The following is a 27,431-nucleotide window of genomic DNA, read 5'->3' as shown; positions in this document are numbered from 1 at the left end:
GTTCTTCTCTTTGCCATTTCTAGACTGTGACAGTTCAAAAATTTTGCTTGGCAAATTTATGAAAATGCATTCTAAGTTCATAGTACTTCACTAATCCTTAGCAATGGAAGAAATCTTAAGGAGGTTTATTGAGCTTTGGAAACTAGTTGTGATGACAAAACAAGCTAGCCGGCTTAAGGAACTGGATAAAAGACCTGAAAATGGCTGATTCAGTTGAAAAGAACAAATTGTAAATAGTTCTCTTCCATTATACTGTCCTTGGATTTAAGGCTGACGTTTCAAATCTTTACTAATTGGCTTGTTTGTTTGTTGGGGTTTTTTTAAATGCTTTCAGGATGCTGTTCAGGTGTTGTTAAAGCATTCAGCGGATGTCAATGCTCGTGATAAAAACTGGCAGACACCCCTACATATAGCAGCTGCAAACAAAGCTGTGAAATGTGCTGAAGCTTTGGTGCCTCTCCTAAGCAATGTAAATGTGTCTGATCGAGCAGGCAGAACTGCATTGCATCACGCAGCCTTCAGTGGACATGTTGAGGTAAGAGTTATTTTTCTTAGCTTGTTTCTCACTCCTTGTTCTGTCCCTCACATTTGTGATGTTTATTTCTCAGTTTAAAATCACGTTTCCCCCATCCCCTCAAAAAACCCCAACCCCTATTTTGTATTTGTATTTGTCTTTTGTATGCATCTGTGTACAGAATGGTTGTAGAAAATACATGTTACATCATTCAGTTGGAAGGTTATTACAGCGTTCACCTTTCTTAAGATAGAAGCAAATTTACCTAAGTTAAGTGGAGTTAAACTAGTAATAGATAAATTTAGAATGGAAAAAAGAAGATATTTTTCTGTTCAGTAGATAGTGAACATGTGGAATGTGTTGTCACTGAAATGTGGAGGAAATACATGTAATACACTCTAACATACTAGTTTTCAAGCCCTGAAAAACAACCACTGAGAAATGCCCATTGTAATTGTGGATAGGTAATTAGAGACAAATTGGCAATAGGCTTGCTTTTAGTGATTGCCTTTAGTGAATCCCTTAGATTTCAAACATTCCACAGCTTTGCCATATTTAGCTGGGAGATGTTTTTGGTGACATTGAGTTTTGTGTTCCTTACAGTCACTTCATTATTGCTGCCAAGGTGGGCAGCTAGTTTTTTCAAGCTTATGGAATATTCAAAAACCCCAACACATTTAAAACGTTTGAAAATGCATATATTTTTGTGTTCTCGTATGATTTTCTTTTGTCTAACTTTAAGCAGAGTTTTCCATTGTGAATAGAGGATTTCTTTTCTTTCTGTTTATCTCAGATGGTCAGCTTACTGTTGTCTAGAGGGGCCAATATTAATGCATTTGACAAGAAAGACAGACGAGCTATACATTGGGCAGCATATATGGGTATGTATGTATTTCAGTTGATTACTATTGTGGTAGTAAAAAAAAAAATGCCTTATGTTTAGTTTTTTTATATATTTCTAGGAAAAATACTTACATTGTAAGCATTGAGGTTATCTGTGTGTCTGCCAGAAAACCATTAAAAGTATACTTCACATTGCCTTGTAAACGTGTGTTTGTGGTGAGAAAAATCAATTTGTTGGAAAAATTAAGGTAAGTAATTTTGTTCTTTAAAAAGAAGGAACTATGTTTCTCAGTCAGCAGGAGTCTAATCACAAGTGAAAACTTTTGCAATAATGCTAAATAGAAAGTAAGCAGTTAATACAAGGCACACCTGAAAGAGATGATCATTGCACCAACCTTGGGGATTGTATTTTAAAAGAAGAATATTTCATCTCTCAAACCCCAGATTCTTGCCTTGCCATTCTTACTCCAGGAGTGGATAATTATTGTTCTCATGATATTGATCAAGGCACTGGCAGTACTGTCAGAGTTATGTACTTCATTGCCTTTTATCAGATGTTCATTTTATTAAGTGGTAGGAATTGTTTTCTTCAGCACAGCTATTATAAATAGTACAGCTTTGTATCTCAAGCTTCATTTAAAATATGAGCAATATAAACCATTGGAAGGTGAATCACAGAAAATGCAGATTAAGAGTTCTAGGCTGACACTGGCAAAGTCTCTTAACTTTGGCTAATCACTTTGTTTCCAAGTAATTCACATGCAACTGCAGGTTGTATTTGTCATTGCAGAATTTCTTTTACCTGTTCAGAAGCCAAAAAACATAACGCCTCTTTTAACTTCAGAAAATGTCTAAAAATGCCCTTGAACACATGCAATGTGTGTTGTATATGACAGTGAAGAATTAGGTTTTAGTATCAATTTCAGGAAGAAGCCAGTTGAGATGATTCCATGGTCTTGATTGTTACTCAGTATTTTAGCTTATTGCTTCATAATTCTACCCAGCCAAGGAATAATAATAAAAGCAGTAGCATCAGTATTGTATAAGTCTGCATGCCTCAGAATTTCTTCAAAGATGTAATGGGAAAATAAGACTTCATTGTGTGTAGTTTTTTGTTCCTGTTATGTTTCAGTGATCTTCATTTTCCTAAATTTTAAATTCTCCAGAAAATACATATCTATATGCCTAAGGTACCATCTTACAAAACTTAAGGAGAAGAACAGTTAGGAAAAGAACATGGTCCTATTATTTATGGCAGCTTTTGGTTTTTTTCAGAGGTGATCTAAAGATGTGAATGTTTTTGTTCCCGTTATAATTGGAAAATGCTACTTGGAATGACTGTCTCAGTGAAAACCTTTATATATGGGGTTTATAAAGGAGCACCTTGTATTTTTGACAAACATTTAAGTTAAGGTACAGGGAGAGTAATTTCTATACTGACCCTTCCCCGAGTAAAACAAACTAACTTTACTTCATCTGATATCAAACCAAAAAGTAAACACACATAAACTAGGAAATTAATGGAGTTATTACGCTGACATCTCGAAATAAGTCTAGGATAACTCTGCCTTGGAGGTCTGATCTTAGGCAAAATGGCACTCAATATGCAGTTTGGTGTTAATGCTCATTATTATGAATGAGAGAATTAATTATAAATAGTCATAATGCTGTGCAGTGTGTATGCGGGGGGGGGTTGGTTCTTAAAAACAGACTGAAGGTTGCTAATTAAACATATTTCTCATCTGTGATTCTGTGGCATTGAGTATCTTACACAACTGCTTTGGAGTTGTTACATTTATCAAGCAATGTTTCCTAGTCTTGCCGGGAAGGAGCAAATGGAAACAGTAATTTAAAAGTGGAAATAACGTTGTAAACTTACATACTGAGCAAAAGAAAAGAGCAATAGCATGTGGGACAGTACATGTTTAAATATAGTTGCCTTACTGAGGGTTTTGGTGATTGATAATGAGTTGTTCGTTGTATGAAATGTGCTTTGGTCCAGGGACTGAGATTTCTGATCTTTACAAATGCAAAACCACACGTTTACAAAATTAGGCTTGTTTAACATCTTAGTGGTTGTAAAAGTGATCTTCTCGTGAACACCTGGATTCACACAAAAGTGGAATTACTAACTATTGTCTTTGCACAAGTCTGTGTTTCAGGCCAATTTCACATTAGTCTTATGTCCCTGACAGTACAGGTCTGAAATAATCTGATAGCAATGTAAAATAAGGCTGTGAAAACCATATGTGAAATGCTAAAAAGAACAACAGAACCCCGTTGAGCTGTCTTCAGAGGAAAAGACTTGAATGTGCCCATGAATTATGAAGTGATCATCACAGCATTAATACTCCAACTTACAATTTGAAGCTGTATGATATTGCACATCAAGTACTGATACCAGTACTTGAAACCAAGAAGTTAAAGAACAATCTTAATTACTGATCCAATGTTCTTTGCAATATTTTGTATTAGGATTTTGTAATCTACTTACATATGCAAAGCAATGTCTGTCATAGGATGTCCAACCACCTGACTCAAGGTGATTATTTGCAAAATTTTGTTGAATGAAACTTGTGCATGAGATGGCAGAGATCTGACAAGCATCAGTGAGAGGACAGAAGTTTTCTGCCTTGTGCTCACCTAGATGAGAGAAAAATCTAGTGTTTCTCAGATATGCTATATTTATTCCAATTTTAGTCAGTGCTATTTCGTAGGCTATTAACAAGAAATTGTTAATGAACAGTTCTTGGGTGGGAAAATTGTAATTTATCTGATGGCAATCAACCTAAATATTCTTGCAGACAATAGAGTAGAAAAAGCTTTTGAAAGTCTTCAAACAAGGAAAAAAAACCCTGTGACATTCTCTCTCACAATGTAGAGCCATTTTACACTGCTCCAATTGTTTGAAGAAAGCCTTAAAGCTTTTCCACCATATAAAACTGACCATAGAATAAAAAAGAAGTTATGCTTTTCGTCAGTCTACTATAAATAACTTTCTAGGGTTATATCCATTGTTTCCCTTCCTTCCTGCTTTTCACCCGGCTCCTTTGCTGTCCAGCTGCAATGTTGTGACTAAAATGGACTTCCATTCTTACATGCTAGCATCGCCCTCATAAGCGTATCAGGATGTCTCCTCAGTGCTGCCCACTTGAAGTATCTAGCTCTTCTGATTGAGTGTCTTCCACAGATCGCTGCTTGCGTTTTCAATGCAGGTCAGGGATTTTTTGGTTTTTTTTCTTGTCTTTAAAGTTTTTTCTGCCACTGTTCTGCTCAGCGTCTCTCTTCCTTTCACTGCTTTCAGTATCTTCTGTAGTTCTGTCTCTTATACAGGGCTTGTTTTCATTCTTGTCCCCGTTACATTTGGGTCAGAAGATGAGTATCATGTTTAAATTTCTCTTTCTCTTCTTTCCTACAATCTGCAGTAATTCCTAATTGAAATGTTGCAGCACTTCACATTGCGTTGGTAAACTCTATGTTTCTGATTGGTATAGCTAGGTGAAGTACCATTTTGTATGTTGTTGGGCATGCAGCTTAAAATAGGTATCATGGTGACTGAATATTCAATCAAAATAGCTTTGTCTGTATTCCTTTGGGTAGGTGCTTCCTATTCAAACTTTTGCAAATTCTCTTAGTCATTGAAAAAACAAAGACCTTCACTTTTTATGAAGAATCCCACATCTGTCTGTATGGGTCAGTTACAAAGGAAAAGCACTAAATATATCGTGGTCTATTTAACTCAAGTGTGCTCCTTTATTCTGCAGACTTTCTCATGATTATTCATGTGTTTTCAGTGATTGACTTGTTTCACAGTTAAATTAACAACTGAGCAAATATGGCAGATTTTTTTTTTGGTTACCCCATTTTCATAGCATTTTTCTTAGTGTGCAGCGTCACAATTGCATGCAAGCTAGTGGGGGCGCGTGTGGACGTGGCGGAGGGGAAAGCTGGTTGCCCTTTGCAGCAGCAGTGTGGTGTTGGGGCCCCTGGCCCAGCCACAAAGCTGGCAGTGAGAGCAACTGCTTGCTACTTCAGGGTGGGCTCCTTGCCCTCCCTTCCCTTTTCCACCCTCTTACCTGGAACTTCCCCCAGGTCGTCCCTTCCCCGTGATCCCACTTGACTCTTACTCTCCGCCTGGTGACTTAGGAGAATAGTTGATGCTTTCAAAAGGCTACGGTTCCTCAGAGGCCTGAGTCAGTTTAGAAAATAGAGCTTTGCTAAATCCTGTATGATTTGGGTCAACATTTTAAAGGCTTTGCAAGTAAAGGAAGTTGGATGGGGGTGGGGGGCAGTAGTGGTGTATATTTTTATTTAAAAATAGAATATTATCTTCTGAAGGCCTTAAAAACTTTAATGGATGTGTTTGCAGTTGAGGTGAAGGTGGAAGACTGACAGTCACATTCTCTTTCAAGTTGTTAACAGAAATTTGCAGTAAATGTTTAATAATTACAAAGTTATTTCACCTCTCTAGTTCTCAAGTCTTCCCAAAAAATCCTTTTGTGTAAGGAGAAACTTGTGCTGGTTAATATAAAATGCAGCTTCATTCTTTTTGTCTTTATTCTTTTAGGTCATATTGAAGTTGTGAAATTACTTGTGGCCCACGGAGCTGAAGTGACATGCAAAGACAAGAAATCATATACACCCTTACATGCTGCAGCATCTAGTGGGATGATCAGTGTAGTCAAATATCTTCTGGATCTTGGAGTTGATGTAAGGAAGAATAAAAGTGATGCTTTTTTTTTTTTTTATCGTTTGAAATGCTCTTGTCAGTGTTGTAGCACATTGTTTATTTAGGGGCAGGTTATGAGATGGTGAAAATAGTATTTCCAAAGGTCTTCATTCATGTGTTTTTTTAGTTATAAAACCTCATTCCCCCAAGTAACTTAAAAGCCTTGCAGATTTTGCACAATTATTTGGAAATAAATTTGTATTTAGTAGTTTTTTCGTTCGTTTGGTATTTCTTACCCTTAGTTCATTGAACTGGAACTCAGGAAATAGGAATTCCGTTCCTAGCTTTGCCACACAATCCTTTTTGAACAGCAGGAAATTAAATTCTTTTGCTTCACTTATTTGTAAAATATAGATGTTACTGACTTTCTCACACCACATAAGTTTTAGGAAATACTAAAAATTGTGAGAAACTTCAATACTACAGTAAGGAAGGCCATATTAATGCTGAAATGCTATACAGCCCTTTAATTTATTTTGTACCTGCATGTAGAAAGTGTGTTAACAACAAACTGAAACTGTGTAAGAATTCTACATTGTGCATCACATTATAGTCTTACAAGGCTGGAGAATGCTGCCAAAGTTCTATCCTGAGAAGTAGATCAGAATTCAGTATCATGTGTGCACAACAACAAATTCTATTTCTATATGTCCCCCCCTCACATTCCCCCTCCCAAAAGTCCCTCTGACCTCTTGTTTTTAATGGAAACCCACAAATGCTGTTGAAAAACAATAGAGGTCCATGCTGTGCTTAGTCTGTAGTGTCTGTGCAAATTGCCATTCTTGGCATTTTTTTCTATGTGTGTGTTCTGTGAAGTTGCATATTGCATACAGGAAACTAGTGTGGAGACAATTGGGGGAGGTTGTCTCACTTGTAAAGCAATCATACTCTTCCCTAGTACATACTTCTCGATCAAAGTACTACATCCAGAACTTGCTTTTAATTTCTGGTTTTGAAGATTACCAAAACATAATGAAGAAGTTGTTTCATGATATGAGATTTTTCTTTGTCATAATTAAATGCTGCAGTAATTACAGGTTTTTACCTGTAATTTTTGCCTACTAACTAATCTTGGGTTTTTTTTTCTCTGATAGATGAATGAACCAAATGCCTATGGAAATACTCCTCTCCATGTAGCTTGCTACAACGGACAAGATGTTGTAGTGAATGAACTCATAGACTGCGGTGCTAATGTAAATCAAATGAATGAGAAGGGTTTTACACCTTTGCACTTTGCTGCTGCATCAACACATGGAGCATTGTGTTTAGAACTTTTGGTCTGTAATGGAGCAGATGTAAATATGAAGGTAGGTGAATCCAAAGCCATCCATTCACTCTTAAAGATGCAGTATGTGTTTATCAGAGGTAATTTTTCAAAATCATTGTTATGATAATGTTTAAAAGTTCCCACTGATTGATGGAGTACTTCTGTGAAAAGTACTATAGAAAAAATGAGTCAGTATGTTGCTTCTGGTCAATCTTGTTTATATTTATATGTCAGAATTCCACATAATTTGTCTTCCCTAGTCTATACATGTGAGTAAAGCAAATCATATGGAAAAATGCAAAAGAACATGTTTTTCGTAGAAATAAGCAGCATTAATGAAATCAAGGATATTTCAGAGAAATGTGTATGAACAGGCTAATTGATGCAGCAGTTGAGCTGATAATGTAAGATCCTAAAATTAATTAATAAGGGAGAGTTGTGAAGGGTGTATTAAAAATACAAAGGTAAGTAGATTAGGCCAATGGAAGGTCTTAAACTGCTGGTTTTTTAATTACTCCAGCAAAACTTTGTGAGCAGAGTCAGTATATGTTTTACATCTCCACTTGGTCACAAGTCTTCGGCTGCAGAATATTCCTTAGAATCCAGTCTTAGTGCGGGTAGAATTTCTAATCCACCAAGCATAAAAACAAATTATAACCTATATCTTTTATTATCTTCTCAAGCGTGTAGGGTAAGGTCTTGCGATGTAAGAGAGAGATGTGAAACATCCTGTTTTCTATTAAGTTGATTTTTACTCTAGTAATGAAAAATTAACTGTGTTCAGAAATATTCAGTGGCAGTATCTGGTGTCTTGACAGGTTTCAGGCTGGGGGAAGTGGGAAATGGGTATGTGGAATCAAGAGTCCAAGTGTTCCTCTTACAAAATATCTAATTGCCTGTACTGTTGCCCACATGTGGTAGGAAGAGAATTATCTTTCCTTTTGTTTTTTTAAAATAAATAAATAAATAGATTCAATAGAGTTATGCCTGAATTTCAGCACAATCTAGATAAGAGGTGAATATTAGAATAGCTAACATACCTGTTAAAAATCATGTGGTTTGTGGCTCCCTTCATGTAAGATATTCACAGTGATTTTCAGCTAATTCTATAATACAATTTTATATCTATAGTTAGTACAAAATCTGTAGCCCACTGAAAATTTGGGAGTGATTTAAAAATAAGCTTATTTGATATGGAAAAATCTTAGATGTATGTTACTGCTCGCTTTTACATATATTTAAATGTGCAGCTCATTTAATGAAAATGTACTTAAACTCAGTTGTGGAAAAATTCATCACCAGAGTGCCCTGGAGAAGTAAGGAGCTGTGCTACAGGGTTTATTGCTAACTTGTCCTAAAATACATAGGTCATAGTCCATTTATTTTTGTTGCCAGCTTTCCCAGACTGGATATGACTGAGGGTTTAGCCTTACAGGGCTGACTTCTGTCCTACATTCTTGAAACATCATTTCTCAGTAATGTATGTTCTGTCGTTAAAATAAACCCACAATGTTAAATATACTAATGATTATGTACATATGTTACTTACACAAATAAGAACAAAAGAGAAACATAAATATTACTAAGCAAATAATCACCGTTTTCCTGTATGCTGGCTTGCAAGGGTTCATGACTTTGTGCCTATTTGCGATGTAGAAGAAAAGTGGGGAGGGCTTCATTTCAGAAAGATGTGCAGCAAGTAATGGTGGTTGGGATTTTTTGGCTGTTTGTTTTCAAATACACCTTAATTGTAGGTTAGGAACGTAAATGAAAAACTTCCAACATTCTGTTAGGATAATTAAACACTGTTAAAGTTATAATCTTTATGTTTGAACTTAAAATAAGAATCTTTGTTTTACGTAGGGTATACACTGTAGGTACTGACTACATTTAGTCAGTTATAACACTAAGAAACCTTAGAAATTGTGCAAAGAATGGCTAATATTTTCAAAGTGACTCGCAAAGTTCCTGAATTCTTTGAAGTTTATAATGTGGGTGAACTTTTGTTTGGATGTGACTAAAGATGTTTTAACATTAGAGAGAGGTATTGTTGCCTGCCTTCCCATTCCATTTTAAGTTATGGGATCCAAAGTACAGATTAGTTGGTTTATGTAACTTAAAAAAAAAAAAAAAATCGTTGGATTTGGTATGGGTAAACCCAGGTTTTCTCTTAAGCTTACTCTGAGATGACAGAATCATTTTTTCTGAAACATGATAGTGATGGGGCTGGGAAATGCAGCCTGAAGCATATCAGAGAGCTGAGAATTTCAGCGAAGTCTAAGAGCTTAGTAAAGATTTGGTTACTGAACTTAGCCTGCTTCAGAAGAAAATGTCTTCACAGTGGAAAGGGTTAACATCTTTAGCTATAGGTTGGCTGTAATTAAAATGTGTTAATTTAGTAATTATCAAAACTTAAGTGCAAAATTAAGCAAGTAGGGTTGTGTAGGGATTTTAAGCAATTATGGCTTGAAAACACCATTTATCCCATGTTAACACACAATGTGTCTCTGTTGTAATTCTGCTAATAGCATTTCTGTGGATTTATACCAGTATGACTGAATATGCACCTGAAGGTATGAACAGCCTTACTTCGTATATGAAAATTGACTGCTTGCACTGTTGAAAAGTGCAAGAACCGAGGCAAAGGAAAATAATTTCCAAGTCACCTTCTACTTCCCTGGAAAGGCCTATAAGGATAAATCTTGGATTTAATCAGAAGAACAATCCCTAAGAAATAGCAAAGGGGAATTGAATTAGAATATGTTGTGTAGCTAAGAATAATTTGTAGAGTTAAAATGGGATATTTTTAGAGTGTTCTAAGTACTTATTGAAACCAAGCCTCTTCAGTTTCTTAATACTGAGGCTGAAGTTTAAAGTAGTTCTTAAAATTGTTACAAGATTTATTTTTTCATCATAATTATATTGCTTGTGTAATCTGATTCAATAGTTCCCTCCCATGTGCAACTCCTGTGTTTTTCTGTGTTTTTAGAGGTAACAGAGTGAGTATGGATGGTAATCTAAGTGCAGACTAGACAGTACTATTAGAGCACTTTTGCTGTGGATGACCTAGTGGGGAGAGCAAAGGGGAAACACTTCTACTCTTGATGGCAGATGGAGGGTCAGTGCTTGTGTGTATCTGTGGATGCTGGCCTCATCTCAAGAAGGGAATATGTAGCAGAAGATAATGGAACAGCAGAAATATGTTACATGCTTTTAATCACCTGTGTAGGCAGAGGACATCATTTCATACTTGTTTTTGTAGCCTTGTCAGTGTCCATATAGTACTGTAGAACAGTGAGTGAATCCTGCTAAGTATTGCTCATTACTGCAGCACGCTCTCCTTGCTATTCAGGATTTCCATGCATGGAAGAAGACACTGAAATGAGTACGTAATAGGACAGTATTAATTGTTTTATGTACCGCCTTGCTGTTTGAAATTTCAGTGACCGAAATAGAAAAAGTATTTTACTTCCGTTGGTGATACTAGAACATGAGGATTATTGCTTAGGGGAAAATTTCACTTGGAGGAATGCTAGGACGTGATAGACCCACATTTTCCCTGACCCTCAGTAAAGCTCAGTAGTCTGAGTACAGTTAATGTCTGAATAATCATTTGATAGAACACCTTGTGCTGTGTGTTAATTCTTTCTGTCTAATAGCAATTACTGTTCTTAGCAAATGTCATATGATCTTAAGTATTTTGTTTCCTCTAGCAATAGAGGAGATTCGGGTGATTTCTTTCCTATACCACACTTAACATTGAGTTTCAGTGAAGGCAACAAAAGTTGCCATTAGCCCATAGCTATTCTGTCATGTGCTCTGATCCTATCTCATCTTGTAAAATCAGACAGCTGTAGTTAATATTTAGATAGAAGAGCTTAAAGGCATAAAAAAAAGGAAATTGAAGCACAAGGTTTGAAGATACCTCCTTATGCAGTCCAGCCTCCTGGCATCTCAGGAAACAGTTCTTTGCTCAATAAATAGAGTCTTGCTGTTTCATTGCTTAAAGAACTCTGGCTACTGGTTCTCATTCTATATATCCTTCCCTAGTGACAGTGTCTGAGAAGGGAATTCTGAATGTGATCCTGTACCTAGCAGTTCAGCTTCAACATGGAAATTATCACCTTCATTCAATTTTGTACCTGTTCTGTGTTTATATGTTGATAGACAACTGTGTATTATGTTATTCCTGGGTTGCAAAGGAACCTGAGACTCTAAGACTGGAGAGAGGCACTGTGGATAATTGAATCCATTGTCTTAGAAATCTACATTAAGTGCCTTTTTAAGTAAATTTGAGCAGAGTAAAAATCCATTATTGATCGTACTGTGGTTTTTCATTTACAACTGGAAAATTATTTTGTAGCTTATTTTGATGTCCTTTCCAAGATCTTACTCAAGTTGTCTTGTGAGGGTTCTCACTTGACCACCATGCTCCTTAGTTTCTAATACTGTCACCTTAAGTTATTCTTATGTCCTTGTAAGGTACTTTAATAATGTGCTCAGTGACACTTGGATTTACTTTTTTCTGCTCTATCTTCCTACTGTTCATTAGCCTTCCTTTGAGATACAGATTTAGCATATCTGAGCAAGTGAGACTGCAGGCTTCTTTATCTGAGCCCTTAAATTCTTCTGTCTGTTACTTCACTAATTTCCTTTCTTTCTCAAAGTTTCCCCTTTTAAAGTTTAGAATATTAGTTACCAAAGCAGCTTTTAGTCATTCACTCTAACAAAGCTTATTTTATGTGAAAATTATTTAAATTGATTGATTCTTCAGCTTAGAGAAGGAGAAAAGTGAGGGAAAGAGACAGCAGATGTGTAACAGTTGTTTTAAAGGAGGAGAATATTAACGGTTGGATAAACAGAGTAGAACTAAACTGTGGGGAGAAAGATGAAAGGTAGACATTAGAAGAAAATTCTCTTTGTAAGAAAATCAGAGCATAGAGAATGCTTGGGGAAGTTGTCACTTACGATGTGTTTAGTTGGCCTTTTATTAAGGCCTCCAGTGACAGAAGTAAATCGATTGTCCAATTCCTGAAGTGAATTTCAACCCCATGTTCTGTGTTTCTTTGTGTCTGCTATGGATATGTGGATGGGTCTTTTGGATTATTTGCAGTCAAAGAAATCTGCTAGCTGAAACATCTGGAGATAACTTGGGTGTCATTATCAAGTGTTTTATTTCTTTCAGTCTAGGTCTGAGAAGACAATGTTTCCCATAATTGCATTGTTCTAGATGGTGTATCCTGCTCTGTGCAGTGACACAACTAAAAACTCCACATCCAACCCTAAAAAGGTCTCCAGCAGACTTTCAGTAACAGATGCATAGAAGCTTTGCCATTTGGTTCCAAAGGAAGAGTAAAGATGGGAGGACACTTTTGCACATGACAGCAATTCGTGATATTTCAATGCATATGTTCATATTGTATGTTCCCCCTACCATCTTTGTCTTTTTTAACTTTGTACTTTGTGAACATTTCATACTCTTCAAAGCTAACATTTAAAATTTAAAGATGTGGTACGCATGTGCATCCAAGAGTGCTTTTATTTTCTGAGTGTCATGTTTGCAATTTTTTGTGTGTATTTGTAGGAACTTTTTTCTGCAGTAGAGCTTTCCCATTACCTATGATAAAGTACAGGGAAGAAAAAAATCATTCTAAAGTAAAACAACAGAAGAAAAATGGTTTTTTAAGTGCATTGAGATTGTGCTGTTAAAAATTGAAATTCCCTTATGCATTACTGCTGGCCTACTTGAAGGACATCTTTACTGGGTGAATGACTTAAGTGCGCTTATTTGATATGTGTGTCAAATCTATAGTACCAATTATGGTTGAATAGTTTTACCTTAGGATTACTTGTGGTTTATGATAAATTGCTTACAAATATCATTTTACAGAAATTTCCATGAAACACACGAGCTTTTTAATGTGTTGTCTTCTAATATAATGTGTAAAACTCCATAGTAAATACAGCTACCTTCTTTCAAGAAACAAACAATTTAAAGCAGCACTGTTTTGGTGTAGACTTGGGTGGGGGAAGAGTTGAACGTAGGCTTGTTGCTAAAGTTGTGCACTGTCATCATCCTCTGGAGAGTGATTATCCTAAAGGCATAACTGTGAGTGAGTGGGCATCACTGAGTTGTCACTCACAGCTGGAAGAGCTGTGATTAAGAGCAGCTCTTTTGAAAAGCTTGCCATGTCATGCTGACTTGTCACTGCCAGCATCTGTCTTGCAGAAGTGCATAGAAACAATGTAAAAGAGGGAGTAGAGGGGAGAGAAGAGAAAGTAAAAGGATGTCCTTTTTCTGTTGTTTTTTTTTTTTTTTTCAGTGCTGGTGGATTACTGTTACTGACCATAAGTAAACACTGGGGTTTTTTTTCTTTTCCAGAGTAAAGATGGGAAGACACCTTTGCACATGACAGCAATCCATGGTAGATTTTCAAGATCTCAAACCATCATTCAAAATGGTAAAAAGGGCAAGGGAGTAGTTTTGTCATCAGCTTTCCAGTATTATGAATATTTTCCTCCTCTTATATTGGTAACAATGTACTGAATTTTTTTTCATATCCAGTACTAGTTCAGTTAATGGTGGAGTCTGGCATATCTGCTTTTAAAGTTTGATAAGTTTTGTTGAAGAACTGTTTATTTTTTCAGAATGCAGGAAAATATATTAATTTCTCTTCCATAACTTAGGTTGCAGAAAGTTTGTCCCATATGGTTACATAATAAAATGCTTCTCTCCATTTTGCTTATTATTAATACTAAATACCACTGAAAGCTGTATAGATTTTTAAAACCAAAGTAGTTATTCATGGACAATTATTAATGTTGCTTAAATTATCATCAGTGCTGTTTTTCTAACAAAAGTATTTGTATGCCTACGTATATTCTTACTTAGTAATTACTTTTTATTACAGGAGCTGAAATAGACTGTGAAGATAAGAATGGAAATACTCCTTTGCACATAGCAGCTAGATATGGCCATGAGCTATTAATCAACACTCTGATTACGAGTGGTGCTGACACTGCAAAGTAGGTAACTTTATTGACATGAATGCAAGCTGAGAGAATTTAGAAATGTATTTATTAGATTAACAAGATTAGTATGATTTTTTTTTAATACTGTCTTCAACTTGAAATAGGAAATACTTTGTGTATTATCCTGTACTGTACTTTTAAGTAGCTACTCAGTACATCACAATTTGTACAAAAAGAAAGAGAAATAGATTTTCTTCTAATGTATTTGAACTAAAAGTGCTGAAAGTTTTAATAGGCTGTTGCACTGACTTAATGCATCCTGCTGGCTTGTAAGAAAGCATTTAATATGTGAAGTTTTCCTATGGCTCAATATTCTAATTAGGTGGTTTGCTGAACCCACCATGCACTTTGCCACACAGTCATGTTTGTTTTATGTTAATTGTAATGAAACTGTGATACCTGATTATGGTGTATCTTAGGCGGGGTATACATGGGATGTTTCCTCTCCATTTGGCAGCATTAAGTGGATTTTCAGACTGCTGCAGAAAGCTCCTCTCATCAGGTAGGATACTCTTTAAAAATCTTATGGCTGCTTTGTACTTTGGTTTTTTTATTCCATAGAATAGCTTTTAATTAAGTCTTAATTTAGTAATACATAAAAATCTTTATAGTTTACTAGTTTTTTTAATGAATAGTCTATAGTTAAAGTGAATGCAGACTTCTACAGAAGCAATTTAAAAAAAAAAATCATCCAAATTGAAAAAACACATCTATAACTTTTTAAATGTTGTGGTTTTGCATTTTAAGTTGGCCATAGATGTGGGATGACTGTTTCAGACCATAATGCGACTTCAAGGAGAAAGACTGCTGTTGTCTTAAATGACTTTATGGAGCATCCTCCATTTCCCTTCCATGATGTCTTTAGCTTAATACAGATCAGTCTATTCCTATCTTTTCTTTTAGTGGGCACCTAATAGCTCTGAAGACTTTGTGGGCTGCTACATTAAGAAACTGTTGCATTAGTGGTTTATTGTTAATTAAATGCAACCCAAACTGCACTCTGCTTTCATTGTTTGATTCCTTCCTGAAGTTGCAGAGGGTTGTAAGGTTATTACTTCCCTTGTTGTCCATAGTCTGCTCTGGTGTAAATTCTGAGCTCTTTGAACCATTGCATTTCTGAAAAAGATCTGTCTGGAGGATTGTGGAAGTTTCAGGAACAGAAGAAGAATAAACTAAATGGTTCTACATTAATCTGAAGGCACTTCATGTTTTTTGAAAAAAGAAAAGTGGGGAGCAGAGGGTTGCGGAAAAGGAAGAGTCAGAAGTTGCTTACCTAGCTTTATATTGTCTTCTGGGGAAGCCTGGGAGAAGAACTAAAGGAGTATAACTAAAACTACCACTGATAAGGCTTTTTATTTCACTGTCCTTCATGGACAAGCTTGCAAGGATTCCCTCCAGGAAAGAACTATCCTCTAGTTAACTATATTTCAGTTGGATGCATTCAAAATGAGGAATATTCTGGCGCTTATTCCTTTTTCCACGTGGTGCTGTGCTGGCTCTGCCCTTACTGGAGGTTCAGTATGGCAAGGGAATCCCTGTGGAAGACTTGCAAGTGGTTTCTGTGACTTGTACATGAGTTGAGCAAACTTGGATATAAATCTAGCCTAGAGCAGATAAGGACTCAAAGAGTACGAACAGCCTTCAGACTGGAAAGACTAGATACTGCTAACAGTTTACTAGTACGTGCTCTTGGTGCGGGGATTGGTATCTGCAGATTATGTGCCCTTTTGGTTTTGGGAGGAGGAGTCTCATTTATGTAAATAAGAATCTCTGATTTTTAAATTCATTAATATTCATGTGCAGACCTAAAAAAAAAAAAAACAATCATCAATCTGCCTTTTCCCTGTACTGAATGACACTTAAGTAGTTTGTGGCGTTAGACAAGCAACCTAGGGATGTGGAAAGGCATCAAAGACTACTTTTCAAATCAGATTGGTAAACTCTCTTAAATTGTTTGCTATATATCACTGCCTATTGAAATGGGAGGAGAACGTAGTGGCTTATACAAATGCTATGTTTTGGGGGATATGGAGTAGGAAAACAGTCTTGAATAGTACTACTCATAAATAAAACATCCTGTGTTGTTCACTATTTGTCATTGTTGAACAATTCTTAAAAAGGAAAAAAGAAAAAAAAATTGCATTCCCAAACAAAAGTACCAAAACAAGAGCAAGACTCTTAGGAGAATATAGTAGTTTTTTCAAACCAAAAATGTAGCTTTGAAACCTGATTTAAATAGTAATATTCATGTCAAAGTATATGGTTAGATATGGAATTGCACAGTTACAGTTTGTGATCTCAAATACGAAGTTCCATAGTTCATACATTTGGGGAAGATAAAACTACAATGTTCTCTAAAGGACTCCTCTGTAAATAATTGCTATTTACAGCCTTCACTCCAGCTTAACAAAGTTCTTTCTCTGGGACTGAAGAGCTAAACTCCAGGATGAAATATAAGTAGCTTCCGGGTTTAGTAATGCTGACATCCCCCTCTTTATTTAAAAAGAAAAATCTCTGCATAACACTGATAAATTCTAGCATACTCTAAAATTTTCCTATTACCTTCATATATTTTATATTCAGTACTAAATTATGCAGAAAAATTAGCAGACAAATAGGATAGGAAAGAATATAGCCTCTTGCCTCAGTGCAGCTAATTGTCTTTTACCTTATGCCTTTCAGTTTTACTTGAACGCCTGTTTTTCAAAATATTATGAATAGCAATGATGTGTTTCAAATGAAGTAAATTTTCAGTGCTTAAGTGCTTTTTTGCAAATAGCTGTTAAGTTTGCTTAGCAAGCATTTCTCTTAAGAGTACATGAGAGCAGTTTTGTGAAAGGTGGTGTTACATAATGATTTTAATTGATTTATAGGTTTTGACATTGACACACCAGATGACTTTGGCAGGACTTGTCTTCATGCAGCTGCAGCTGGAGGGTATGTAAAAAAACATTCATGCTTTCATATTTAGTGTTCTTTTTTCGATTGCTGATCATTACTGTTCTTTATTATTTCCTTTCTGTGCTTTGCCTGCCCTCTCCCCTTGGAATTTATGTAAACATTAAAATAATTTCAAGATGGATTCTATCTACAAACAATAAAAATAAATTAAATATTCAGCTCAATAAGTAATTATTGGAGTACAGTGTCCAAGTATCATCAGCCTTACCTTAGGTTTATGCTTGGGGATGAACTCAATTTTATTTTAAATTCCCATGGATGATGATGTTTTTAGAATTTACAGCATTCAAAGATGGCATGCCCAGCTAAGATCACTGTAGGACATGAGGTGGAGAACAGCAACTTTGGGAAATATGTTTTTACCATATCCATAAGCAAAAGATCAATCTAACTAAATTAAAAGCCATAATTAGATTCCAGAATTTAGGTGGATGAAGTAGTCAGAACTACTTGCTCATCACTTAAGTTGTGATCCATATTGATTATTGTTATTGTATTGTAGGTTTTCTATAGCAGCTACTCAAAATTGCCTGGAAGAATTGGGTAATAAATTTCATGATACACTTTGTGGGACACAAGAACTCCATGATATTGATATTTTCATTTTTCTGTTTCAATGTTGTTTAAGTAATACTGTTAAGTAATCATTCTAAGTCAAAAGATACTTGATAGATACATCCTTGTTGCAAATGATTAAGGTTAAAGTGCTATCTTTTCATATAAAAACACATAATTTGTGACGCATTCCCTCATTCATCTCCAGTTTAGGAAAGTTACTAAGATAGCGTTTGAACTATAAGCAGTATTGTACATCTATTATAGTGATCATGCTGTATTGAAAATTAATTACACTAAAAAGTAGAATATTTATGTTGCAACTTACATTTGGCCTTAAAAAATATACATTAAAAACTTGCCTCTGTGCTGGAATCCTGGTAGCAAAAAGCATGTGACATGCAGGTGTTATTGTTTGTTTGCTTTAAAGAATTGAAATTTCTATTAAAGTAGGTTAATGTTTATGTGCTTTTATGCATGCCAATTGATATCAATAAAATTTCCATATATGGACTTGAAATAATTTGAATTCTTTCCTGGTTTGGTCCTGCAGTTATGAAATTTATTTTACATATAAAAATATATTTATCAAACTTGTCATATGATAGTTCAGTTCAATTAAAAATAATGTATGAGATGTATATATGTAGCAGTTCTGATATTAGCAGAGGCCAATATTAAGGAAATAAAATTTGCAATCACAAGTAATATTGCATTAATTTAATAGGAATTTGGAGTGCCTAAATCTTCTGCTAAACACTGGTGCAGACTTCAACAAAAAGGACAGATTTGGGAGGTAAGACATTCTAGATTTGTATATTGTAAAGGGCTCTTAAAGGTATTACAGAAGTAGCATATTGCTAAGCGCGCAAGTCTGTGTGTTCCAGTTTAACTGTTTTTTAAGATAAGATGTCTGTAATAAACTATGTTTTGGCATATGTTATCAAAAGTTACAAACATATTTTGTTTATTGTGTTTTGTTAAGTAGGTGTTTAGTCTTGTTTTTAAAGACTGAGTTCCATATTCAAATGTAATTTTTACAAGCCTTTTTTGCTTATAACATGGATCTAATGAGTTTAAATTGCTCTCATCCAAGGACATTAGTGGTGTTTTCGAAATAATGTATGTCAAACCTATAAATCTGTTGCTAATTCTAAGCTTATTTTTAATTTAAAAATCCATTATTTTTATTATAACTGCTTCACTTTTTTCGTTTCATTATATCCAGCCCTTTCTGTCTCCTAGTTTGTGCTTTGAACTCTTTTGGAATGACTTTAATTTCTATTTTTAGTATAGGATTATTTAAGTTTAGATGGCATGATCAGTACTTGTGTAAAATTTCACATCACATCATGGAAAATATGATTTTCAGGATGTGAATGGCAGGAGTAGGACTTGAGGAGAATGTTATGGATCCAAAGTTGTATTTTGCTTTAAATTTCACTTCCATTCTTTTCTGAGAAAGGAACAACTATCTGTCATAACTTTTGCCATTGAAAGTTGGGGGGGGTTGTCATTTTGGTTTGGTTTTGGTTTAATGTGCATGTTATATAGAGCAATTATTTCAGGAGAGGGAAAAGATTAAAATAGTTAAAAATTGAGAGAAATGGGAAAAAGTAATTTTAAGGGAGAGGGAAGAGGTAGGACACACTAAAGTGCCTGACTGTCTCCTCAAAATTGAGATATTTATAGTAGCAATCTTTTTTTAAAAATAGAAAATGGAATTCTGAGTCATCTTGCTGCTTTTGAAATTTTATCCAAACTGGTTTATTTAGAGAATTGTTTATGTATTTGAAGCTGGAATAAGTTTCCTCTGAGATTATACATCAGTACTAATATTTCACCATTTTGTTATAAGAAGACAAGGTATATTTTTAAAACTTTTTTTTAACAACACCTCTGCTATGTTAGTATAAGTAAAAATAAATAAATAATGTTTGCCTCTCTTAGCCAAAGTTCTGATCTGTTTGTCAAAAACATCTACTTGTTAATTGTTATATCTTATTTTGACCTTGTTTAGTTGCTATGCAGTTCTTAGTTTTGTCTGTATTTTTCCATGTGGCTTGAAGTTACTTAACTAAAAATATTTCTATTGTAAACTTGATTTTCCTCTGTATGTTTACACAAGAAAATTCATATAAAGCTTCCCTTAATACAAAGTTTGTGCATATTTTGGCTGGCAAATAGACCTCCTAGATATTGTTCTGCATTGTTAAATGGCCCCTAGAAAATGGCCTCATTTTTTAATATCGTAATGATGCATTTTTCACCACAAATACTTGTTAAAAAATGTAAGGAGGATTTAAGTTTCATTTTATTTTGCTTTTTCTGTCTCTATAGTATTATTTTGCTGTTATTTACCATTGTACTTTTTATTTAAATGTGTACTAAAGAACTCCACTCCATTATGCTGCTGCCAATTGTAATTATCAGTGCCTGTTTGCCCTTGTGGGATCTGGAGCTAGTGTGAATGACCTTGATGAGAGGGGTTGTACACCTCTGCACTATGCAGCTGCATCAGACACAGATGGAAAGTAAGTGGAATGCTTTGTACTAAAGCTTTTCTCCTTAGAAACATTTGAGCTGTGGCTTTCGTGTATGTTCTGCCTTCAGATTTGCCAAATGCATTTTTTATATTTTTAAAAATTAAACTTGACAGTGGATTGTTCATTGTATATAAATTATTTTAGGTAACAAATATTTCTGAGAAAAATGAACAGTAGTAAAATGTATTGTAATTTTTTGGTTACATCTTAAAATGCGGATGTCCTAATTCAGGAATTCATTGGGAATAAAGTTTTTAATCCCACCTGCTGTGTAGTGGTTGAGTAAATATTGTTTGTGGGAGTTACTATGACAGTTGTGAGCAGTAGGGTCATTTTGCTTTAAAATCAAATTCTCATGAAGGATGCTGTGTTTTATGAAGGGCTCTTAATGTTGCCCCCAAATCTGTGTAGTTAGTCAGAAATACAGTGTAAAACTAGACTGTGAGTTACAGTAGGCCTACATCAGGATAGAAATTAACTTGACATATCAGTACAAGATGCCTTATTATTTGGTGTTTGATTAAACTATTCATGTTTGGTATTACAACTGTATGTCCTGTTAGTGTAGATTTTTTACACTTCTATTAATGAAATACATCCAGAAGCTTTCAGAAATCCACAAATGCTTCTTGCATGTGTTTATTTTGTAACTAATGGTTATATTTAACATAGTTATTAATGACTTAAATGCTTACATGCAAAGCTTATATAAGTAGCACAGAATTGATGAGGCTAGTTAAGCTCCAGACATTGTATATTTTGAGGAGACTTGGGGAGAGTACCACTTGCATGTTCACACACTCACATAACACAGGTCAAAACAAGCTGGTGTGCAGCATGGCATTTCAAGTGCATACAGTGACACCTTCACTGGAAAAGAGTGCTGCTTAGTGCTGTATCATCTTGTTTTAATATAGCACTTTTTAAAAGGTGAGGTAGTAATAGGAATGAGGTGGCATATAACTTACAGATTGGGTTTTGAGGGATAAATAAAGAATACTTTCATGGTGTCCTGGTTTTGGCTGGGATAGAGTTAATTTTCTTCCTAGTAGCTGGTATAGTATTATGTCTTGGATTCAGTATGAGAAGAATGTTGAGAACACACTGATGTTTTCAGTTGTTGCTAAGTTCTCTTTAGACTAAGTCAAGGATTTTTCAGCTGCTGATGCCCAGCCAGCAAGAAGGCTGGAGGGGCACAAGAAGGTGGGAGGGGACACAGCCAGGACAGCTGACCCAAACTGGCCAACGGGGTATTCCATACCATGTGATGTCATGCCCAGTATATAAACTGGGGGGAGTGGGCGGGGGGGGGGGCGGATCGCTGTTTGGAAACTAACTGGGCATTGGTCGGCGAGTGGTGAGCAATTGCATTGTGCATCACTTGTTTTGTGTATTCCAATCCTTTTATTCTCATTGTCATTTTATTATTGTTATCATCATCATTATTAGTTTCTTCCTTTCTGTTCTATTAAACTGTTCTTATGTCAACCCACGAGTTCTACCTTTTTCCTTTGGATTCTCTCCCCCATCCCATTGTCGGGGAGTGAGTGAGTGGCTGCGTGGTGCTTAGTCGCTGGCTGGGGTTAAACCACAACACATGGCCATTTAACTAATATTTAAAGTACATGCCTTTTTTATGTAAAGCCAAATTTAAAAATTAAATTCTCTGCTGCTTTTTAGATATACTTTTAATTCCTTCTGGAGTTTGTTGAGATAATTTTACTTTAATTGCCCTCTTATGAGTTGAGCTAGGATTAATTTTAGCTTCACAGTTGCTCTGAAAACCTCCAGACTATAATGGTTCTTCAGATGACATCGTTTTGCCATCTGTCTTATAAAAGGCACAAGCAAGAATGATGGCAATACTGCAGAGCTTTGGGAGATAACTCAAAGAATTGTCTCTGGAACCCACGCAATACTGCCCTTCTGATTAACAGTTGGCTCTCTGGAAGAGGCTGCAGAGCAGTATGGCCTGAGGAGAAGCTTTTTATATTGATGCAGCAAGATGATTAGTAACAGCTGGAAAACCAGTACTGCTCAGCTCATGTTCAAAATAGGAATGAAGCTAAAAATGGTTACTGAGTTGGAATATAAAGCCTGGAAAAAAAATGTGAGGAAATTATCTATATAGAAATTCCAAAGATCTTTATGTGTATTTTTATAGTCTTTGTTCAGACATCTTTAAAGACAGATTTTAGGGACAAGGATGTTTTTGTTGAAAATTATTTTCCGGTTTGTTCCTGTTTGGAAGTGTTTCTTTTGTATCTTTAACACATGCTTCTGATCTGGAACAAACACCAGTAAGCGTCATTTTGACAAGACTAGAGAGAGAAACATGATCGCAGAATGAGATAAACTAAGCAGCATCTTAGGGGACTTAAACCCATGCTCTTTCTATGATAGAATTATTTAATAGACAGTACACCAATAAATAAATGGGAAATAAATTTAACTTCTCTGGGCTTTCAGAAAGGTTGATTAATCTCCTTTTAAAGAGGCCTGTTGAGGACAGTTAGGTATACAAAAGATGCAAAGTTAACCTCTTTCCTGGACGGGAAGAAACAGCAAAAACAATTAATCTCTTTTGCATTGGAAAGAATGGTTGCTTCCTGCAGTGTATTTAGTGTATTGTGGTTTTTGTGAGCACACAAATACAGAAAGTACACAAGTATAGAAATTTAGATAACCGAGGCCAGTGTTGTTTAACATTTATTAATGAGTCATGAGTGTTAATACAAAATCATTGATTAAAATTAACAAAGAAAGTTAGACAATTGGACAAATAAATTGTAGGGACAGTAATTCTCACTCAATGGGACAAATTGACTTGTCTTTGAATTCTCAAAAATCTCATCCCATTTCAATTCAAATAAAAACATGCGAGCATGGTTGCCATTAATTAAATCCAGGCATTCGTTTATTGGGCAAATAAAACCCAAATTAGTTGGTTAAAAACACAGATATGCTTTACAGATAGCTTTTTATTAGGTACCCTGAACTTATAACAAGTTACTTACGTCTTGTGTTACATATTGTTATTCTTTAAAACTGGAGAATTTTTACCTTTTTCACTACCTAAGTCCTTTTCTCCTTTATGTTGGGCATAAAATGATGAGAGTACACCTTGGTATCACTCCTGTTCTTCTCAACTTTGTAATGAGATAGAGTACTTTGTAATTAGATACTTCCTTGTTCATAGTTTTTCCTGCAGCTTTTTGTCCCTTTCATCTTCACTCACCTGGTTCATTAACTTTCAACCTTTGTCTGGAAAAGCAAAAGCAAATGTCAGATCTTGAGCAAATTGCTGTTGTTGCACATGAGGTTATCAGCCCCCTGACCCAGAACAGCTGTCTTACTCATGTTGAAATGTGTTTCCATTTCATCACAGCTGGTACTGGATCTCATTCAGATGATGAACTTGCACTGTTCCATGTGCTGACTCCAGGCCCTTCCTTGAAAGAACTTAGGAAGAGTTCTGATGTTGCAGGGTCATTCTGTCTTCCCTCAGGAGATGGCTGCTTTTGTCAGATTTCTCCAAGGCTTGAGTGTTCTCCAGGGTTTTGAATGATCAAGTTTCTACTCTTAACGGCATTGATGAGAAGTCATGTTAGGATTGTTGCCTCTCAGATCTAAACCTGACATATCCTACTGCAAGTTTTTCACATGACATCACAGTATAGCCATATCGTAAAACAAGTGTTTACATTTCCTTCAACTTTCTACCAAACAATTTTCCATGAGATAGATGGGAACTAAACCCCTTATATTGTCAGTGAATCTAACTGATCTGTTTGTCACTACTGATAATGGTAATCCGTGAGACCTTTAGATAAACTGTGCTAAGGAAGAAAGATTCCAGGCTGGATTTGACAAGATAATGTATTTTTTAGCTTCCCATGCATTTTATTTAACTGGTAAAGAAGAAGTATTTCATAATCCCAGAGACAAGGGATGGTGACCTGTTGTTCACTTCAGGAAACCAGATGGCTTCACCAGCTAGTTTAAGGTCATGATGGTGACTTTGCAAAATGTTGCTGAAATGATAGACATCATAGAGTTATGAATAAGTAGAGTTATTGGTTGGAATTGTTTAGTGTGCATGCATAGAATCTCTTAAAAACAGAAAAACAGGGGGAGGGAGCTGACTTTTAAGACCTATTTTTCATCCTCCTGGCTGAGTGTCTGTGGTTGAAACTGCTGATCACGTTCTGCCTTATAACTTTGTATAATGAAAGTAAGGAATGGTAGAATATAAGTATGCCAACAACTGAATGTGTTTACTATACAAATAAATTGGTGTCTGGTAGTGAAAATGTATGTGTGTGAGACTCTTGGATACATACCATGAAGAACTCAGCTATTGGTTCTCTTCCTTCTGTATTAAGTACAGAAGAATGTACTGATACAGAAAAACATAGAAAAATAGTAATCATTTATATTAACAAAGGTAACTGCAATTGTATTAGCTAGGAGGAAAATAGCCATGAAATCCTAGTTTTAACCAAGTCAGATAATTCAGAGGATGCAGGATGTCTGCAGAGAAGTATTCTTTCAAATTTTGGAAGCCTTGTGATTAACCTTAACACTTGGTGTGTAATGAGTTAGGTGTTCTCTAGTCCTAGCCAATATTGTACATTAAGTCAGTGTTCCTGTGTCCTGTATTCTATTTTCCAATTGAATTGGAACAATTTATCACTTAACATAAAGTTGAAATTCAACATGTAGATATATGGTTACGTATGTCAATTTAAATAGGTGCCTGGAATACTTGCTAAGAAACGACGCCAATCCGGGGATCCGAGACAAACAAGGATACAATGCAGTTCATTATTCAGCTGCTTATGGTCATCGCTTATGTCTTGAATTGGTAAGAAAATGTATCATAGATGAATGCCATAACAGCTGCTGTTAAAGAGTATGATGCAGGGGCTAGGGTATTTGTCTACCTTGATTCTTTCTTACCTGTAAGCTAGCACAATAGTGTTTTTCAGCCCCTGTGAGGATGAATATCTAAGCAATTGGTACTCAAATTTAAAAAATTAATTTTAAAATAGGGGCAAGGTGAGGAGCTAAGATGCTAGATACTGGCTTAAAAAGGTAATACATTCTGAGATTAAGAGGTAACTGGTTGAGGATGTGGGATATTAGTTTAGTTTTTTGTTTCTCAACTTAGAATACACTGTTAAATTTTTTTCCTGATGGCTGAAATAAAATAACCATAGGTTATCCCACTGAGAAGTGTTAAGAAATTTCACAAATGTCCTCTGAAGGAGCAAATTAAAATGTAGGGAAAACCTGTAAAGTAAGGGTGCCTTTTAAAATAGTTCACATATTTACAGTAACATAATAGAATTTTAGATAATAAAGCCTCAGGTAGTTTTTCTTTAATCCATTTGCAAAAATGTGTATGTTATTTGATATGATAATTTTATCTTCTCTGTGTTATGCAACTTAGTATTTTTGTACAAATTACTTTTATATTCAGATGTATTTAAACATGAATTCTGAATGTTTTTAATTGCAGATTGCAAGCGAAACACCTCTAGATGTTGTAAGTGTGTATTATTTCTCACTGTTAAAGTAGTACTGTACAGCAAAAGGGAACATGTAATTTTAAAAATACTGCTTATTTTAAGACTTATTCAACCATTTCTTCAATGCATAGATGTATTATTTAATTTCAATTACAATTTATATTTAATTGCAATTCAGTATTTTAAAATAGTAAATCATTTTTTAAGCTTTTTTTTTTTACTTATTCATATGACCATGTTATGAAAGGGTGATAATGAAAACTTAGTGATCTTGACTGTATTTGGTGACCTTCAAACACTTTGAATTTTTTAATTCTACTAGTGTGCTAAATTAAATATGGTCTTGAAAAAGATCCAGAATTAAAACTTTAAAACACATCTGAAAGTAACAAATAGAAATGTATATACATAGTTATTTTAATCCTATTTTATAACACTTGTGCCTTTTTGGGGTCCATTTCTTCTCTGTGGGAAATGTTTTTCTGTTCTGAGAAATCAGTCCTGCCTTCTGGCTTTTCATATTGTTTTCTTGCTGACTTTTCACCTACTCTGAATGCTTACTTGTTTGTTTGGGTTGGGGGGGGGGGGGTGTCCTACTATAGCTGTTCTCACCTGTCCTTGCCTTTCCTTTGTATGTATTTCATCTATATTATTTCATATGGCTGCTTTAGGAAAAATAATAATTTTAGATTAGTTTCTGATTTAATTATTGCATTGTTATGCAAAATTAAACAACTGTGCTTGGGAGATGAATATGGGGGAGGGGTCACAGTCATTGCAATTCAAACTCTTTAAAAGGTTGAAGGAGATATAGAATTCCTGAGGAAACCGTAATCCTACATTATTCTTCCTCTTTTTCTTCCTTTATTTTTCAATCTGTATACTGGAAACTGCAGCAATTATTGAGGAATGTTTTTAAAGGTGAGGGTTTTTTGCACTTACTCTGACTTTCTCTCTCTGCTAAGCTAATGGAAACATCAGGTACTGATATGCTGAATGATTCAGACAACAGAGCACCTATAAGTCCACTGCATTTAGCTGTAAGTATTTCATTCTTTAATGATGATAGCTCGTCTAATTGCAAACAGTTGTTGGCATAGTTTTTTTCATTCTGGATTTTTTAAAAATAGGTCAATAATAATAAATGAAATCCAAAAATACTTACTAATATTCCTGAATGAGCTATACAGGGCAATTTTTCCATTTGACTTGAAACTTGCTTCATGGAACAGCTTTCATTTGGAATATTCTAATTAAGATTTATGTTATAATTTATACTAATAAAACTTTTAGAAGACTTGTTCTGTAAGTAATGATAACTGTTTTATATCTTCATTTTACCCTTATCGATGTTTAGTGAGACTTGTTTATCCTTAACACTTTAAGAAAGATTTGCACAAAGAATAGCTTAGGAGAGGACCTGATGAAATTGTCTATACGAATATACTCA

At 35.1% G+C, this 27,431-nt stretch overlaps 1 protein-coding gene across 1 annotated transcript in view; it reads left to right on the top strand.

Annotated features, from left to right (window-relative positions):
- Positions 1-27,431, top strand: part of ANKRD28 (ankyrin repeat domain 28) — a 132,945-nt gene that overhangs the window by 89,399 nt on the left and 16,115 nt on the right. Inside the window, 13 exon segments of the mRNA XM_075051677.1 lie at positions 335-535; positions 1,308-1,395; positions 5,925-6,067; positions 7,181-7,393; positions 13,736-13,814; positions 14,265-14,379; positions 14,805-14,887; positions 17,259-17,322; positions 18,629-18,697; positions 20,295-20,435; positions 25,203-25,314; positions 25,972-25,998; positions 26,947-27,021. Of these exon segments, the coding sequence (XP_074907778.1) occupies positions 335-535; positions 1,308-1,395; positions 5,925-6,067; positions 7,181-7,393; positions 13,736-13,814; positions 14,265-14,379; positions 14,805-14,887; positions 17,259-17,322; positions 18,629-18,697; positions 20,295-20,435; positions 25,203-25,314; positions 25,972-25,998; positions 26,947-27,021 (1,410 nt within the window).

The sequence above is a fragment of the Buteo buteo genome, chromosome 2 (genome assembly GCF_964188355.1).
Source record: "Buteo buteo chromosome 2, bButBut1.hap1.1, whole genome shotgun sequence".
Taxonomy (NCBI): Eukaryota; Metazoa; Chordata; class Aves; order Accipitriformes; family Accipitridae; genus Buteo; species Buteo buteo.
This window is presented reverse-complemented; position numbering and strand designations above follow the sequence as displayed.